Consider the following 18,548-nt stretch of genomic DNA (forward strand, 5'->3'; position numbering starts at 1 on the left):
TTCTGCCCTGACTCCTGCAGTCCACGTGCAGGGTCACAGATAAGCCAGCCCCTTTTCCAGTCCTCTGGATTCCCACTGAGCCCCACAGAAGAGTTTGGAAGGCAGCCAGCCTTGTCCTCTCTATCCTGCTTTCTCTCACCCACAAAGCAGACACCTGCACTGGGACGGACAGCTACACTTCTGATCTGGCCTTGTCAAGGAATTGAATGTCACTTCTCAGATACCCTAAGCTTTCCCAATGCTTATTTGGTCGGGAAAGGGCCCATTTTCCATCTAGAAAAAAGGCACTTTTTGGTCAATTATCTTCAAGGGTAAACCCTCTTGATTATTGCAATCAGATTTTCCTTACATCAAATGCTATGAAAAACCCAATTCAAGAACAACCAAAATCACTCAGGAAGTGCTTAGTAGCAAAGGCAAAGGAGAAAGGAATGAATATTTTATAGGAATGTAATGCATACCAAGCAGCAGACTCATTTATCTTGGTATGGTTTGTTCTGGGTTTTTTTCTGCTTAGGAAACACCTGAACCAGATTGATGCCTCTTCTCCTGTCTTGAGAAGCTGAAGGTTTGAGGTCCAGCAAGTTACTCCTTTTTAAGCCAACCAGATGCCTTACAAGTTGCCGTGTCTCCTTCCTCCTAACAGCTGGTGACTGGATACCACACCCCAGGAAATCTTACTGTTCACTAGATATGCATTTCCTCCTCCTAGAGAAAAGTAAAATTGTAACACATATTAAGATGTGAATATCTCCCTGAGATGGGCTGAACTGGGGAGGCAGATGGGATCCTCATGTGCACTTTTTCTAAGTGAATTTTTAAAGCCTATGGTCATTGCAAGCTGCCTCACTCTATCCCAACATGGTACTTCCATCTTGCTTCAGAAATGCCTCCTCCTGGAGCCAGAGGGGCCAGATGTTAGTCCTTTCCCACTCCATTTTTTGCTTGTGTACTAAGAGAGCAAACCGAGGAAACACATTTATTATGTTGGCAAATACTGTCCACTGGGAATTGGAAAGAAGCTCATAGGTCCTCTCAATATCAGATAGCACTCAGTACCAACCTGAGATGCATTTTATTGGGAAACCAGGAGCTTAATGTCATTATTAAGTTATCTGAGCTCAGTTCATACTCACAGATATTCCTCTACAATTAATATATAGCAGAGAACATGTTGTCTATAGGATACTTTGTGAAGGTGTTTATTAAAGTGGTGTGTATGGGAAAACCTACAAGTATAGTTATACCACTGAGGTCACAGGGATTTAACTGCCTCTATAGATGTTCCATTCAAAATAAGAGGCATTTTTTTTTCTTGTTTACTTTATGTCATTTTGAAAGTGAAACAGATTAAGCCAGAAAAAGGGCATTCTAGTTTGTAATAAGACTATCTATATAGTACACATTCAGTTATTTGATTTTACCTGCTCCAGTTTCCCACGTGCAACTACCTTTATATGGGGACCAAAACTTTTCAGTCATCAGTCTCTGGTATCTCTCAGAATCGCCTGTCTACTCTGTGGTTTCATGACTGAGAAGTTAGGACTACATGAGCATTATGATTGTTTCAGTAAGAACGCAAGACCATAGCAAGTCAAAAGACCTTAACACCCAAATGTTGTCTTAATAATCATCATTTTTACAGCACTGTAAATGCATATAGCATTTGGGGAAATCATTAATAACTGTCTATAACAATCACTAGCAGTAAAATTTATAATTATCTTTGTTCTATAAGGCAATTAGCATGTGGATTGCTTGTGCATGAGAGGCCACACTGCAAAGCTACACTTGATTACTGTGTCTTCAGGGATACTGTATGCACCCCGCTTTCAGAAGCACATCCCACGGTCCTTTAAACTGCTGTAAACTGAGCTGCTCGATTGTTTCTTACCCTGTGCAAGAACTTCTAGATCTGCACCTCTCTGTCTCAGCTGGTTTGGACACCTCTTCATGGCAAAATGGGCAGCGGCCAGCCCAAATGAGAGCTTCTCTTGGGAGTTAAGCTAGTGCTCTTGACAATCTGGCTTGACTGAAAGCATAACTCTATCAGGTAAAAGGATTTTGTAAGGCATACCTGAATGAAAGCTTGACTTGGCTGTGAAACAGATATATATTTTTAGGGCTTTGCAGCACAGCTGTGACACCAGGGTTTAATGAGTTGCTACAAGTTAGCTACATTAGTGTCAAGCCAAACTTTTAACATACTGTAATCTGAAGTGTTCTTTTAAATGTCTTTTGCTGAAAATAAAGCAAGCATCCTTGTTTTCATTGGCTCTGAGAAAACTGTGTGCACAGAGTTAGTTACTGCTGATAACATTACAGGTCACAGGATGAGCTGTTTTCTGAGCTGTGAAATTTTCACAGTGTGAACCAGCATCAAGCCCATAGTGCTAAGGGCTTCCTCCCCATAAAGCTGTAAAATATCACATAGTTGTCTTTGGCTATTGCAATAGTTCCACTAAACCCTGACTATCATGTAGCAAACCTAGAGATTAGAAAGCAAGTTACTTGGTCATGGTTTTCTTGAGTGTTCAGGTCATTTTAATTCAGCAAGTTTCTCGGGAACTGTGGGATTCGTAATGAAAAAGCATTTAATCTAGTGTCACTGAGAAAAACACTAATTCATTGCACTCTAAAGGACCTCTCATCTAAAGATAGAAAAGCCTTTTTTCAAATACTGCTGACTCACACTGCCCCTGGGAGATACGTGTTATTACTATCATTTTACATAAGGCAAAACTGTAGCACTGATGTATTTATTTGCTTAAGTCTGTAGCTGGGCAAAGAGCCCCACTTCATGTATACAGTGAGCAGATAGGCACAAGCAATAATCCTCCAGTTTCTTTTCTTCTTTATTTCTACCTGATGAAGATAGGCTGACTAGTCTTTTTCTTACTATTACTTTTATATATATAAATGTGTATAGCACTTTGAAGAACCTTAACCATTATAAGTAACATAACATAACAAGGCCAAGGTCCTGCACTTGGCTCACAACAACCCCATGCAATGCTACCGGCTTGGGGAAGAGTGGCTGGAAAGCTGCCTGGCCAAAAAGGACCTGGGGGTGTTGGTTGACAGCCGGCTGAACATGAGCCAGCAGTGTGCCCAGGTGGCCAAGAAGGCCAACAGCATCCTGGCTTGTATCAGGAATACTGTGGCCAGCAGGAGCAGGGAGGTGATTGTCCCCCTGTATTCGGCACTGGTGAGGCCGCACCTGGAATACTGTGTCCAGTTTTGGGCCCCTCAATACAAGAAGGACATTGAGGTGCTGGAGCGTGTCCAGAGAAGGGCAATGAAGCTGGTGAAGGGTCTAGAGAACAAGTCTTATGAGGAGCAGCTGAGAGAACTGGGGTTGTTTAGCCCAGAGAAGAGGAGGCTGAGGGGAGACCTTATTGCTCTCTACAACAGCCTACAAAGGAGGTTGTAGTGAGGTGAGTGTTGGTCTCTTCTCCCACGTAGCTAGCGATAGGATGAGAGGACATGGGCTCAAGCTGTGTCAGGGGAGGTTTAGATTGGATATTAGGAAAAAGTTCTTCATGGAAAGGGTAGTCAAGCATTGGACCAGGCTGCCCAGAGAGGTGGTGGAGTCCCCATCCCTGGAGATGTTAAAAAATCCTGTAGGCATGGCACTTTGGGACATGGTTCAGTAGGCATGGTGGTGTTGGGTTGACGGTTGGACTGATAATCTTAGAGGTCCTTTCCAACCTTAGTCATTCCTAGTTTTACTTTCATTAAAAAATAATCCAGCCACCAAGCCAGGAACATGAAATTAATTATTACTCTACCCTTAACTGGTTTAGTGGTAGACTTGGTAGTGTTATGTTAATGGTTGGACTGGTTGATCTTAAAGGTCTTTTCCAACCTAAATGATTCTATGATTCTATGATAAATACATATTGCACAATTTAATAATTATGGCAATAATAGTAAGTTGTATATACAAGTTGATTGATGGACAAAATCCATCAATTCTTACAGCTTTTGTAACAGAACCTATGAAGTAGAGATAGGAAATTGGAATGATATTCAGCATGTCCGGGTTAGCTCAGTTGGTTAGAACATGGTGCTAATAACGCCAAGTTCACAGGTTCAACCCCTGCTTACTGCAGGGGGGTTGGGCTCGATGATCTCTCAAGGTCCCTTCCAACCCAAAGCATTCTATGATTCTATGATTCTATGTCACCAGACATTTCCAACATCTGCATATCTAACCATTATAACCTTAACCATTATAAGTAACATAACATAACAAGGCCAAGGTCCTGCACTTGGCTCACAACAACCCCATGCAACGCTACCGGCTTGGGGAAGAGTGGCTGGAAAGCTGCCTGGCCAAAAAGGACCTGGGGGTGTTGGTTGACAGCCGGCTGAACATGAGCCAGCAGTGTGCCCAGGTGGCCAAGAAGGCCAACAGCATCCTGGCTTGTATCAGGAATACTGTGGCCAGCAGGAGCAGGGAGGTGATTGTCCCCCAAATTTTTGTAGTACAAATAAAAATATAGAGAAAATATTCCGCATTACAATGAATCATGCATCTGATATTAAGTAAAATCAAACAATCAACTCCCGGGGACGAGTCTAGAAATCAAGAAGCTTGAAAGAGGAACTTGCAACAACTCAAGTTTGAAGGTCTATGTATTTACATATAAGGGCTTCATTACTGACCCCGGATTCTAGGACTTTAGGTAGGGTAGGCAAGCAAGAGAGTCTTCAAATAGATTAAAAAATATGTCTAGGTGTGCACTTACACCTTCTTTTTCCTAGAACAACTAGTGTAAATAGAGTCCAACTTAAAGCAAACCCAAGATGCAAACATAAAGTTCTCTAGACTTGGAAGCATGTAGCTATGATCTAGTTGCAATGCCTGAATCCAGGTGCTTTGTATTTGTGGTCTGGCATAGGTCTTTCTCACAGAAATAAGATAAAGGAATCCAACAAAATAAAGAAATTCTTGTATTCTGAATTGTGAGGGTTTTTTGAAGTCTACTGTTCTTTTCTTTGGGTTTTTTGTTTGTTTACTTTGAAAACTGAATTGTAGCAACTCTACTTACCCCTGCTGACCGAGTAGGCCGACTTCTGCCTTCCCCACTCACACAGCTGGGAACTGAAGGATTTTTCTTCTGCCTAGTTCCTGCATACAGAGTGCCTGTTGATGACAACAGTCATTATTTCCACATAGCTACTTTAAAAAGAAAGTCAGTTTAGGAAACAAGCATGCTAACAACAAAAACCCTCTGTTTCCTCTGACCTTATGGAAAAACATTTTAAATAAAAGTCTATACAATCACATGCAAGGTCACTAGCTGTCACTGAGATACCTTTACTTCAAAGGATCAAACTCTCTCTTGCAGACTTCCAGTTGAATTGTAGTTCAGCAAGCATTGGTTGGCCAAAATCACACTTGTGCTGGCTGTACATGTACTTCTCCAAACCCTTAGCAGCCTCTGAATAGAGATCACGTCATTTTCCTCCTCACTGTCACTTTCCCTCTAGCTGATGCTCTCAGACTATCTGCTTTATAGCATCTCCACAAGTCTCACCGCAAAAATCAGCATGTCTTTGGCTCCCTGTTTTCACTGCCTGCTTTTCTCCATAAATTACTGGCAGGGAGGGAACAACCTTTTTCACTCCTTGACCCTGGACTTCTGTCAGTTCCTTGAGCTGTGTTCAAACCTAATCTCAGCCCTAGACATACTTTTACCATAGAATCAGCTTTTAAGTGACTCCACATTTCTACTGACACGAACACCACCTTTAAGCAAGTTCACTTAGAGATTTCATAAGTGCTGGGTATTGTTATTACATGAGAGCAATTTTCAGAAGTCAATCTCTGGACTTCATTTTATTACTCCATTATATGACTCTGTCACAGACTGTATGCTGTAATGGGCAACAAGAAGATAAAGGCCCATCCTTAGTCATGGTTCCTGAAGGTCAGGTTGTTCTGCCAAAACTATCCAGAAGAGAATTGCTTTTTCACAGGCCAACCTGACACTTGCAAGCATAGTTTCCCCATCGCGATCAGCTTGCAAGAGAAGCAAAGTGTAATAAATGTACTTTTCATTCAGACATCTCTGCTGATATTTCCAGCGGACTTGCGTGCTTAGAAGCATTCACATCTCAAAGGCACTGCTGCTCTCCAGATTTTCCTCTCAGTGGCAACCGGAGTTTGCAAGTGCCAAATGTGTTAGCATATCTCAGCATGGTGACAATGTTTTGTCTGGTAAGTGATGCTAATGAACACCAAGCAGGTCAGCACTACTGACTTTCTGAGGCAGTTCACAGGAGAGCCTGCTACACACACCCTACTGTCACCTCTGGTCACCCACATCAAAAGTGGCAGAGGTATTTGGGTTTCCTGCAGTCTTAAGAAAGCCTCTTATCAAACGCCACCTCTTCTCTCTCAACAGAACCATGGATAAATCTATTTGTTTTCAGTGGTGCTGAAGTATTCGCAATGTAATTTATTTGACCATGATGGAAGAAGGTGAGTTGAAAGAGCTGTACTTGTTGATATTATTTGAAGACGTGGGCAATAATCTTTAATTCCTTTCACAATTTCCATATTTGGCTCCAGAGAATTATTATTTATCCCCTTGCTTTTCCCAAGTTTTTCCCTCCTCCAAAATTCTAGGTCAGAATAACCTGTTGGTTTTTTTCCTGGAGCACCGAAAATACACAAATGCACATTACATCAGTGGCTTTTAAGCTGAAACAACAAATAGATGAGGAAATAATTTTGACAGACTGGTATCCTGCCTGGCAGGTAGGGAAACACAGTGTCAGGTCATAAGATATCAGGGCTGAGAAAGCAGTAATAAAGAAACCAGAATTACTGTGTTTCTCATAAAATGATAGTACAGCATTTGGTACATAATAAATGAAGTCAGGATATTTTGATAGCTTTCTGCCACCAGAGTGGTCTCCTTTACTGGACCATCTTGTTCCTCAGCACCGCAGAACCTTGGAATTCCAGATAAATAATCTGAATCCCCAAGAAACTGAAAAGTTATTGCAAGGTTTTGAAAGCTGCAGAAGAACTTAAGCTGGCAGAAGGCACAATAACGCACGCAAAGGTGCAGACTACCAGAGCACCTGGCTGTCAGCCAGAGTGAATGACACTGTGTTGAGCAAGCTGAGATGCTTCGCTTTGTGTCTTGGTAATGATAGGAACAGTTCATTGATCTGTACGGGTCAATTGATCTACTGGAGAAAGCAGCTGACGCAGTTTCTTACCATGGGATATCACTGTAATATCTTGTTTGACCTCTTTCTACTCAAAAAGTGCATCTATGTGTTTGTATAGCATAATTTATAACAGCCAATTTAATTGCTTGGTCTTGTCCATAATATGTCAGCACCCTATGAGAAAAGAAATGAATCTGCAAACATTTCTCACTGCTAACTGGAAATTACACAGGTAGTCCCATAGGCCACGGAAGTCCTTGGGACAAGTCAAGAGAGCAAATGCATCATGATATGAGTGCATCTCATCTCATTCAACTCTCAGTTTCTGGGATAAAAACCATGAGAACCAGTGGGAAGAACAGAAAGCTAACAGGCTTGATCCACTTGCTACAAGAAGACGGTGGTAGGATTTGGCTCCTTTTCACTGAAAATGTGTGCTAAATATGTTCCTTGTCTGTAGGTCCAATTTGCCACTGAAAGCTTAATTAGCGCTCCTCAGCAACGGGGAAACATTCTGATTGACAAAACTCATTGGCTTTGGCTGAGGCTTCAAAGTGCTCACTTCACAATATGCTCCATGGTTATTTTTAAACTACTTGCAAAATTCACAGCTGAGCATTTTGATTCAGAATGAAATCCAACAACAACAACAAAAAAATGCCATCACCAGAGTGATGCATTTCTGAGGAAAATGGAAGGTAGGAGCTCAGCTTGAACTTTGTGACCTATGGCAGTAGCAGCTTTTCCCCTGCTATCTCTCAGTCTGAGAAGAAAATGGGGATACTTGGGTGAAGAGAAAACCAAACAGACAGTTCAACAATTAATAAAAAAGACTATAAAGTAAAGATAGTGAGAAATGAAGTGAAACCATTTGTAGATAACTTGTGAGGTCTTTTGTTGTCAGCAAAAAAGAAAACTGTTCAGAGAGCTTCAGGAGGGACTCGGAAGGCAAAGTGGAAAAACAGTAAGGTGCCAGTTAAAATTTCATGTGGATGGGCATGTGCTGAAAGGAACAGCCACCACACACCCTACCATTTTCTTATCAACTGCAATGACTCAAAAGTAAAGCCACAGGAGTCACTGGAACTGGGTAGTGAAAATCCTGTTCTGTAGCAGCTAGAAAGGTAAAATGCTGAACTGCATGAGGAGAGGAGAGGCAAACAGTTCTCAAAACACCATCATGCCACTAAACACACTTTGTTCTGTACTGGAATATTACGGACTGCTGCTATTAACATCCCCCCAAAAGACACTGAAAAGATAATGGTTGATTATTATAGAGGGGAGCTAGAAAGGATATAACAGATGTATGAGAAACTAAATACTTGAAGCTAATAAGCAAATACCATCAAAAAATATAATCTGTGTGGCCCACCACTTTGCAGTTTTTTGAGTGGGCCTTTGTACTGCTGAAATATGAGCATATACTAAATTGATTTTGAAAAGCAAAACTAAGTATCTAAGAGGAAAATGCAAAAATACTTTGTATCACTAATTCAATTCAAAGGCATTGACCTAACTTTGCTGTATTATGACATTAGGAAAATAACTATCCATATTTAAAGATAATAGTGATTGAAAGTGTGTTTGCAGAGGAAAACAAATAAGTTAACAGTACTGATTTCTGTAAGTCTCTGACATTATGAAGCATTTATGAACAAGTTGAAAAGTCCTTACTAAATAGGGAAGCTTTCTTGGACCAGGGCCTAAGCAAGACTTCATTTATGCATATTACTGTGGACCCCAGTTGTTCATGTCAGTTATAAGCCTGCTTGTTAAAAATTTTTAAGCAAGGAAAGAAAAATAAAAAGAAAAAAACAAAGTAGTCATACATTTCAAAATCATCATTCCATCATATATTTGAAAATCATCATTCCACCACCGTCAGTAATAATGTCTAGCAGCATACTTGTATAAATCTGCCTAAAGCACTTGTAATCTTTGTATTGTAATAAAATAAGAATGATGCTTACATCTCTCTCTATATTCATTTCTCGAAAAAGCCGGCAGTAATATGTACTACACATGAATATTTATCAGAGGAAAATAATGGTTATACCCATATTTAATTTTTAATCTGAAATCTTGGATATTATTAACTTTCCTGGCAGTATTAAGAGGAATAATTTCATAATTCAGTAGTGAAAAGAACAGCAAATGAACCGTAAGTAAATAGAGCTGAATTATCTTTTGCAAAGATCTGAGAAAGAGAGACGGAGGGTATGCAGGTTGCATGTGAAAATCTACAGAAAATCAGATATATTTAATGCGTGACAGACCACCTTGCTTTTGAGTTCTGCCTTAAGAGTTCCCACACTCTGGAAAGAAATTTGCAGGTAGGCCCTCACTCTGTGCCTGCAGCCCTGGAACAGCATGACTGCATTACAGTCTCAGAGGTGTTTTGGTTTGGTTTCATATTGCTTGCTTTATTGAAAGAGTTTTTAGTCTTAACAGTTGCAAGGAAAAAATCTTGAAAACTGAAACCAAATGTAGCTCATGGCAACAGCACTGACCTCCATCTGCAGAGATGGGACAAAAGATGGGAATGTAGGAAAGAGGACTGCATGCAGGAAACTCCCTTTGGCTTGGGAGAAGTACTAGGGGATGTTCTGCATATGTCCATAGTGCGTTGGGTCCGAAAAGGAGCGCACCCGTAGAGTTGCCATTCCCCCTACTCACTGTGCTCAGGTTCACATCATGGAGCACTATCAAGTGCACAAGCTGGCTTCCTCTTGAATGAAACCAAGATGGAAGATGTCCTCTGGAGTCAAACCTCAAGCACTCGGGCTGCAAGCGGGTATTCAGACAGAAACCACTTTGTGCAGTCCAGTGGTGAGCACGAGTGGGCTACACAGCAGCCCGGGAAGTTACGTACCCAAAACGGACCTACGCCGTGCAGAGGTAGGTGCCCCCTCATGGCCTGTTGTACCAGCCTAGAGCTGGGACAAAGTAAATCACCTCTGAAATGTGTACAGGGTGGCTGTCAGGTCTGCAGTGCCAAGGGGTTTGGTCTACAGACCTGCTCCTATTTGTCCGCAGCGTTTGCTCATGTGAACACAACCTCTGGTGCCACCAGCACCCCCAGTTGGCAGGTGCCGATTCCCTTTCTGTCCTCAGCTTTTCCCTGTCCTGGAAACTAGCAGAACAGATATGGGGGACCCAGCTCTGCAGAAGACCAGAGTGACACAGATAAGACAAACTAAGTTTTAGCAAATTAGACAAACTGGGATTACACAAAATAGACACGCAGTAGCTGATGCTACCAGTGATTAAGACAGAGCAGGAAACAAATCATGAAATTAGGTCTATTACAACTGACTCCATCAGGTTTTAATCTGCTTTGGCTGGATTTAACAGCTGAGAGGGATCTTCCCGACTGCAGGATTACTATTTGGGTGTGTAAAGCTAAGCAGGTGCATAAATGCTTTCCTGGCTCAAGCTGAAAGGTTTTTCCTAGGCTGGCACTCCTAGAAATGGGGAAAAACTCCTGACAACTGCACAGTCACCTATCCACACCAGTCATAAGGTGACCTCCTTAGTATATTCAAATGATTTGACCAGTCTGGTTTTAAATGTTCACTAAAGAACGAACGAGTGTTACAAAGCTGTCTTCAGGAGCTGGATACCTCGTTACTTTAAAATTAATGGCAGCTGAGCACTTAAAACTTGCCAGTGGTTTAAAACACTAAGTGGAGCTATGTGCACAACTGGAAGACTACACTATAGATCATTAAAACTCCTTTTTATTTACATAGTCAACCTAAGCCTTCCTATGTTTCACTTGGTCCTATTCCTTCTAGATCTGTTTCCTGGATCTAAGACTGTCTTGCCAAGATGCTTGAACCCCCTCACACAACAATCACCTTGCTTGTCCCACACACATTTATCTCTTTTTAATCTTCATGAATCAATCTCTTCAGATACTTTTTCACTCTGTCATCCTCCCCTGAACTCTTTCCAGTGTGTCAACAGCTTTCTGGGTTTGACGCACCTGAATTACACACTGACTTTCTCACCACTGCCTGATTAACAATTCACAGCCAATATAAGAGTCTCTTTCTCTTACTGATTCCTAAAATTTTATTTCCTAAATGCATCAGTGTTAATAACAATAGCCTCCTCACATCTTGCCAACATATGCAGTTCCATAGAGCAATGGTCTTCCAGGGAGTACAAGACAATCCATTGGGGTGTGGGAAGAAAATATTTTTGTAATATTAATAAATACAATTAAATTTAAAAATACTTTTAAAATAGTATTTTTTCATCTTTATCTCATCCTTTTAAATTTCCATTCATGTGTATGTTTTATAATGTACATAATATATTATTGCAGTAGTAAATGTATATAATTTACAAATAAATAAATGTACATATATTGGGAGTGCGTGTTCAAAAATTTCTTACTGATAGGGGTGCACAAAAAAGTTTGCAGATCACTGCTATAGAAGTAAGAGGTGGTAACATACATGTATTTTAAGTCCTAAGCTATTTATGTCAGAAAATCCATGCCATCACCACTGTGAATGCTACAGCATACACTGCCTCTGCCGTTGAACTCACCTGGCACGGGGTCCGGCCGTGACGACTGACACCGGGACTGCCTGCACAAACTGCTGCCGTCATTCCCCATGGTTAATGGTCTAACCAGAGAAAAGTGAGGGTGTGTGGGAGAGTTTGGACTTTGGCACCAGGCACTCTGATTAGGGAAAAGGGATGCAGAGGTCTTCTTTTCCCTGTAAACAGAAATTCAATTAAGTTTACTGCGTGTATTTCACACATTTTGCACATGCATGTGTGTGCACAGGATATAAAAATATGTATATTGTATTTATTACTGCATTATTTATTGTATTGCATTATCATATTTATTATTGTATTTTGCATAGATTTACTGTGTTTACTGCACACATACATTAAATTTATGGGACATACCTAACAAACAGCACACACATTTGACACATTTTGCATTTAGCTGGAGATGGAAGAACTGCAACTTCTATACTGTTTGACATATCACATTATAATTTACCATTTGCCATTAGTTATAATTCTGCCAGACTTGAACTCTTTGCACTGAATTTTTACATAATTTCTCCCTGCTTCTGACTTAGTTTCTTTGGAGAGTTTGAGCAAAAGCGATTTAGCCATTTTTAAGAACAAATCTTGCAAAGAACAGCCAGTTTAACTTATGCTGAAAACTGTTTACCTTCTGAACATCTCCAGCCACAGTCTGGAGAAGAAATTTAGAGAAGAGCGATTACCCCAGACATGAGAAGGGTCACCTGCTTTTTTTGTGAAAATATATCCAGATTGGCTAATCTTTTATTTTTTAAATACATCAATTCCTCCGCACATGCTTTCCTGTTGTGAACCTGGCTCAAAAGCCCCTGGAACAAATGTTCTGGAGGGGACTTAAGAAAAAACACCAATATTGCATTCCTTATTCAAAACAGTCAATGGCTCAGCTTAGGGGTTCCTGACTGAGACCTGGGTGCCCAAACTAAACTGTCCACAGCTAGGCCAACGAACCACACTTTTTCATAGTGCTGCCATGTTTAAGTTGATACAAAGGTTAGAAGACAGTTCTGAAGTAATTTAGAAAGCAATGGTTATCAGTCCCTAGCTCAGTTCAAAGTGCAGTGGTCTGAGAGAAGACCGTGTTCAGCCCTTTGTTCTCAAGAAAAAGGTAAATAGTTCTGTGAACATCAACATTTTTGGCTGAAAGCGTTCCAGCTCATGGACTTTGAATGGTGCCATCCAAACACTTGGGGCTGAAAGGATAATATGTAATAATAAATCACATTTTAAGAAAAATTTTACTTGAATTTTACTTTCCACTTAGTCTTGACTGACAATGAATGCACTCCTATCAGGAGTTTTGGGCTGGATTCCTGTTTGAAGGTTAAGGTTAATTCTTATTTTCAAAATTTCAAAGCTTTGCAAAAATTGCTTACCAAGATGCTCATTTAAAAGCATTCAGTTATAGAGTCAGTCTGGCACAATGCTGTAATTACAGAGTACACTCAATGAACATCAGATACCTTTTAATGAAGCTTTGTCTTTTTTTTCCTGTTTGCCCTGGGTCAGCCCTCTTCCACTCTGTATCAGTTATTGTGAATTCCTTTTCCTTTTCCTGTCCCTCTTTATGCTTTGTTGTTGATAAAGTTGGTATAACCATGTTCTCAATGTTTTCACTTTGCTTCTTTGCCACCCATCCTTGCCTTCTGTTCCAGTAGAGAGGAGTGTACCAAGCCACAGCCTGGAAAAAAACAACATATAATTGCTTAATTATATCCTGCATTTTTTCATCAAGATAATCCTTTGTTGTAGACAAATCAGGAAGGGCTAAAAGGGTAGGCACTCATATACATATACACTCAAATACACAGTGTATTTCTGAGTCATCTATCATTTGAAAGAAATACTAATGGTAACCACCAAATTCCAGATTTTTTTCTTCAGTCTTTAAAATACACTTCCAGTCTTCAAATATATTTAGGGTAGATACATCATCTAAGAGCCTTGACATTCCATTGTTCCAATTAAGTCAACCAGACAAAGAAGGAGAGAAAAGAGGACATGACAATTCTGCAACTATGTCAAAGGCCGCTGAAGAAAGAAAAAGCAATCTGCTCTCCATGTCCACAGTGGATAGGACAAGAAGGAAAGGACTGAAACTGATGCAGAAAAAGTTCAATTTAGGCACTAGGAAAGCTTTTCTAAGCATACAGAGAGTGAGGCACTAAAGCAGATTGCCTGGGGACATGACGGAGTCTCCATTACTGAAGGTCTTCCAGAACTACCTAGGCAAGCCACAGCCAGGAGCAATCCTGGCAGAGGTAATCACATCTCAAGTTCCCTTTCAGCCTCTGATTCCCTGGCACTGATGTAATAGCAAATATGGCCAAACTGAGCTAGAAGGGGAGTAAATGTGAAAAGGTGAGACCAAAAGTCAACATTCACTTAACAGTTTGTAAGGTGTAAATTATGCTGTCTTGGGGAAGCTGTTTAACTTAACACTATTTATGAAAATCACAGGTCTTTTCCATATTATCACTAGCTTGACTTTGTCTAGCTAAAAATGACCAAAACCATAGTTGCCGTAAAAAATTATCTTGCACTCTTTCTCATCCCCAAGCCAACAGAAGTTTGCCTAAAAATATTCAAGACAGTTGCCAAGTCGATGGCAGTTACTAATGGGCAGCCATGGGCTGAATACCCCTAGGCATAGCTGGATCTTTCATGGCTGAAACACAGTGGAAGAGGACAGTGGGCTGGCAATTCACACTTGTGGAGCCCGTGCTTCAATGGCTGTAAGGATGTTAGCCTTTCATTCAAAAAGTGGTGTCATCAATCTGCTGTTTTTCTTCAGTCCTTCAGATCCTAATAATTAACATCCCCACCGAAGCAAGGTTAACAGAGAGAGATCATAGCTTTGCTGTGTTTGGCTTGCTTGTGCCTGATTCTACAAGGACTTTAACAATATGATCCTAAATCTCTGAAGGAAGTTCAGCGATAGAGCTGTCTGGGTAAGGAAATGTGGTGATTTTGCTCAGGGCACTCACTTGACCGCCAGGCTCACAGAGAATGGTAGCACAGTCAAGGCTTGTCCTAAACCTCTCCAGGTCCTTCCAAAGAAAATCTGAGGGAGGTTTGTGAAGCACCGTAGCATCTGCTGCCCAAACCTGCAAAGATCAAGCAGCCATTAGATTAAAGACAAAATGGCTCCTGGATATTTATACAATATAAGAACTCAGTAAAAACATCAGGTTTTCCTTTTCCTTTTTGATTTTTGTAACACTGGTCACTATTTGATCTGTGAAATCAAAGCTGAAAGAACTATATTTCAAGACTCGCAGCTTAGTTATAGTGATTATTTTCAAGTACTTCTGTGGATTAACAGAGATTACCAAAGGCACATTTTTCAAGGTGTGACAGTAAATCCTGGGGTTTTTGGTCTGGCTTGCTGAGAGTAAGATTAAAAATAGGCAGTTTCTTTTATTTTCTGAATTACCAGGGGCATTGGAAGAGATCTGTAATATCAGCTTTAAAATTCCAGTCTCTGCTTGATTCCAGATTCCTTCTGTTCAGGGAGAAGCTGTCTCTACTGGAGACTAGAAATTTTTTGTACTTTTATCCTTATACAAAAGATTTAACAATGTTGTGCTTTATAAAGTGAACACAATTATCTGTGACCTTTATCGCTGACGCAGTAGCAAGAGGACCTGTTATGAAAACATTTGTCTCACATAAGACAACCACAACATGCTTTTGCAAATGGTGTTCGTAAAGGATTTTGCATTTGCCATCTGTGAGAAAATGGCTTCAACCATTTCCTGGGAGCCAAAACAATTCTCATTCAATTTTAAAGGAGAAGTATGTTGAAAAAAATAAAATGCTTCCTTCCAAAAGTGCTCACCATACGGCACTCTGCCAAGGTGTATTTGTGGCTTTTTCACACATACACCAGAAGACAGCATTGACTGTGGCTCTTCTGGGCCCCCACCAGCGTGCATTTCCAGCTTTCTTGTAAGAGAAAGGGCTGCATTGACCTGCACTGAGCTTGGTGATGAACATGGTCTTTGCCTCCTTTTATTCTGCGAGGCCTCAATTTTCATGTCAGAAAAAGAAACAAGCACGGGTGGTAAAAGAGGCTGCAGGCCATATTCCAACCGTCTACATTGGCATCTAAGTTGAGCATTTTGCCTTGGTTCATCTGTTGCTCTCACAGGCCGCTGGGGCCTGGAAGTCCTCCCTAGCTGGCTGTCTGACACAGACACTATCATACATGAATTTTAGATACAAGAGTTGGCAGCCTGAATATGACCCTTTGAAATTAATAAACCAGCAGAAATCTTCTGCTTGCGTATGCTGAAACAGAAGCTGTGGTGGATCTTCTACCTCAAGTCAGTTGTTCACCCAAGAGCCTTTTAATGATAATGGGAACAGCAAGTTTGTCAATGACTTCAGCACTGATCAGAGCACTTCAGAAAGGACTACTTTTGGGGTGGGTGGGAATGGTTGGTGCGTCAAAGCCAACTAAGAGGAAACCATTTCTGGGGAGACCTGCAAGGTGTCTTGCAGCCAGCATCTTTACCCAGTACAGAAAAGGCTGTGCCTGCTCTGAGTGTGGGTACATCCCAGAGGTTGCTGGAGGCCATGTGCAGACACCAGCAGACGTTCCTCAGCTACACCTACAACTGAGCCTTGGTCACATGTAGTTCACACATTCAAGCCTTTTTCATTACCATGGATATCAGATGCATATATTTGTTGTTTTCTATTTAAAGCTTTTCTGGGGTATGATGAAGTCATCTGACTCTGCATCTTAGACCTTACCTACCTCTCTAACTCTTATTTGAAATGGCAAAAAGATACATCTGAACTAGCTGGAGGGGAAGTAATTTTTGAAGAGCAGCAGCCCATGCACTGTATTTTTAATGTATAGTTCTGGCATGACAGCAAAGGAGAATACATCATTACCTTCCTTTCACAGAACAGGAAACTAAGGCACAGAGTGTCATCATTTTGCCTAAACTCATCCAAGGCAAAGCCAGGAACAGAGCCCCATTGTCAGAACCATGGTTTATGGCTTTCTCTGCTGGATAACAGCTGTCCTCAGATAGCGTGCACAGTCTAGAAAGCAACATCATTTTTCTTTTTCTTTTCAGTTGAGACCCTACTATAGGGATACCTCAGACTATACACAAAACCATATTGACTGCTTCAGTAGCAACACACAAAACTCATTTCCTTTCCAGTTCTATTATTTGTGTGTTTCCAATCCAAGGTTCACACCCACTGTTGGCAAACACTGGCACAACTCAATATTCTGACACTATGGGGGGCTTTTTATGGAAGCAATGGTTGGAAAAGGGAATGTATCAAACAAGGACTTTCCAGGATAGCTTCCCATTGCTGGGCAACATGAAATGCTGGACGTGTCATGCAAATGCCAGGCTTGTACTGATGATGGACATTCGCAGCTTCTTCTGAATTCATCATTATTGTTAAGTGTTAAGCATTTCTGAAAATACAGACTTAAGTTTGACTCTATGCCATCAGGCTAAGAGTGCACCCTAGTCTGCCAGCTGAGAAAAGGCACTCAGACCCCCCCCACTCACTGTCACAGTGGAGCTGGGCCCCATCCTCGTCTCAGGGGGAAACTGAAATACAGCCACTGGTTGACCTTGGACATCCTGCTTCAAGAGATAATCTCCAATGCTTTCCTCTTTTTCAGGGTCACAGTTCAGGATCTTTACAAAATGACCGCCTGGATCAACTTCAGCAATTTTTAAATTTCCAATAGCACTGAAAGAAAAGAAGTTGATTTGAAAGTGTAAAAACATTGCTTAATTGAAAAAATACATGTATTTCCTTATAACTAGCCTAGATGTCAGTAATTAATGGTAAGTAAAGGTACCACAGGCAGCATACTACTTCTTATGCAGCACCTTTCATCTGAAAAAAATCCATTTGCATTAAAATGAATATATTCTATTTCTCTTTCACACTTAGGTAGCATCCATTACCACTAGAAGTGAAAAGATTTTTTTGTGGGGCAAAAAGTCATCAGTATACCATTTGAATTTGTTTTTGTCTATATCTATATAGGCTACAACCTCTAATGCTGCCTTAGGTATTTAGCCTAGTATGATTAGAGGGAATTGTGTTGCTGACTCCCTTCTTAAGTTTAGAAAATTCCTCCCGTCCATCAGTATACCTTTCTCCTCCTGCCTCTCATTGTTTTTTACTTCCTGGAGAAAGACAAATCTTCATTATTAACACTTCATTATTAACTCAGAGAGACTCCATGCTACAAGATTGAGATTTCATCCCTCCCTTGTTTCAGAATCACAGCAAAGCAGGGTCTGTTTGGCATCTGCAGTAAGATCAGGGACTTCTTGCACAAGCAGGGGAACACTCCATCTCCCTTAAGCACTGGAAAACAAATTTATCACTTGAGTGTTCCTTTAAGTAGTGCACATGTCAAGGGAGCACTTTTAAACACTCAGTCCCAGACTGTAATAGTCTTCATAGGTCTTATTCGACAGGTTGTGAATGAAGTCTAAGAATCATTCAGCTTTTGATGCGGCATCTACTGCAATAAATTTCATTATTTAGCGCTGGTGCAGTGTCTTGTCTGTCTTCTGTGCGTGCAATGCTTTTGCCCTTGCCACATTTATCTTGTTCCAGTAAGTTTACATCATAGACCTCTGTGTATATAGTAAAGGTTGACCCAACAGCCCAGACAGCCTATGTGCTTGCTTAGCATAGCCAAATCCTCATTGACAGTGTGACAAATACTGCCCACCCACCCCAAATAATTCAGCTGTGTGGTGTAGCAGTGA

General features: G+C 40.9%; 1 protein-coding gene across 1 annotated transcript in view; it reads right to left on the reverse strand.

Moving 5' to 3' along the window:
* Positions 1 to 687: 687 nt before the first annotated feature.
* Positions 688 to 18,548, reverse strand: part of LMNTD1 (lamin tail domain containing 1) — a 28,655-nt gene continuing 10,794 nt past the window's right edge. The window contains exons 3-8 of the mRNA XM_075727848.1: positions 17,322 to 17,508; positions 14,763 to 14,882; positions 13,239 to 13,456; positions 11,758 to 11,930; positions 5,058 to 5,152; positions 688 to 708 (exon numbers count right to left, since the gene is read on the reverse strand). Of these exons, the coding sequence (XP_075583963.1) occupies positions 688 to 708; positions 5,058 to 5,152; positions 11,758 to 11,930; positions 13,239 to 13,456; positions 14,763 to 14,882; positions 17,322 to 17,508 (814 nt within the window). The remainder of the gene's footprint in view (positions 709 to 5,057; positions 5,153 to 11,757; positions 11,931 to 13,238; positions 13,457 to 14,762; positions 14,883 to 17,321; positions 17,509 to 18,548) is intronic.

This window comes from Pelecanus crispus, chromosome 1 (genome assembly GCF_030463565.1).
Source record: "Pelecanus crispus isolate bPelCri1 chromosome 1, bPelCri1.pri, whole genome shotgun sequence".
NCBI lineage: Eukaryota > Metazoa > Chordata > Aves > Pelecaniformes > Pelecanidae > Pelecanus > Pelecanus crispus.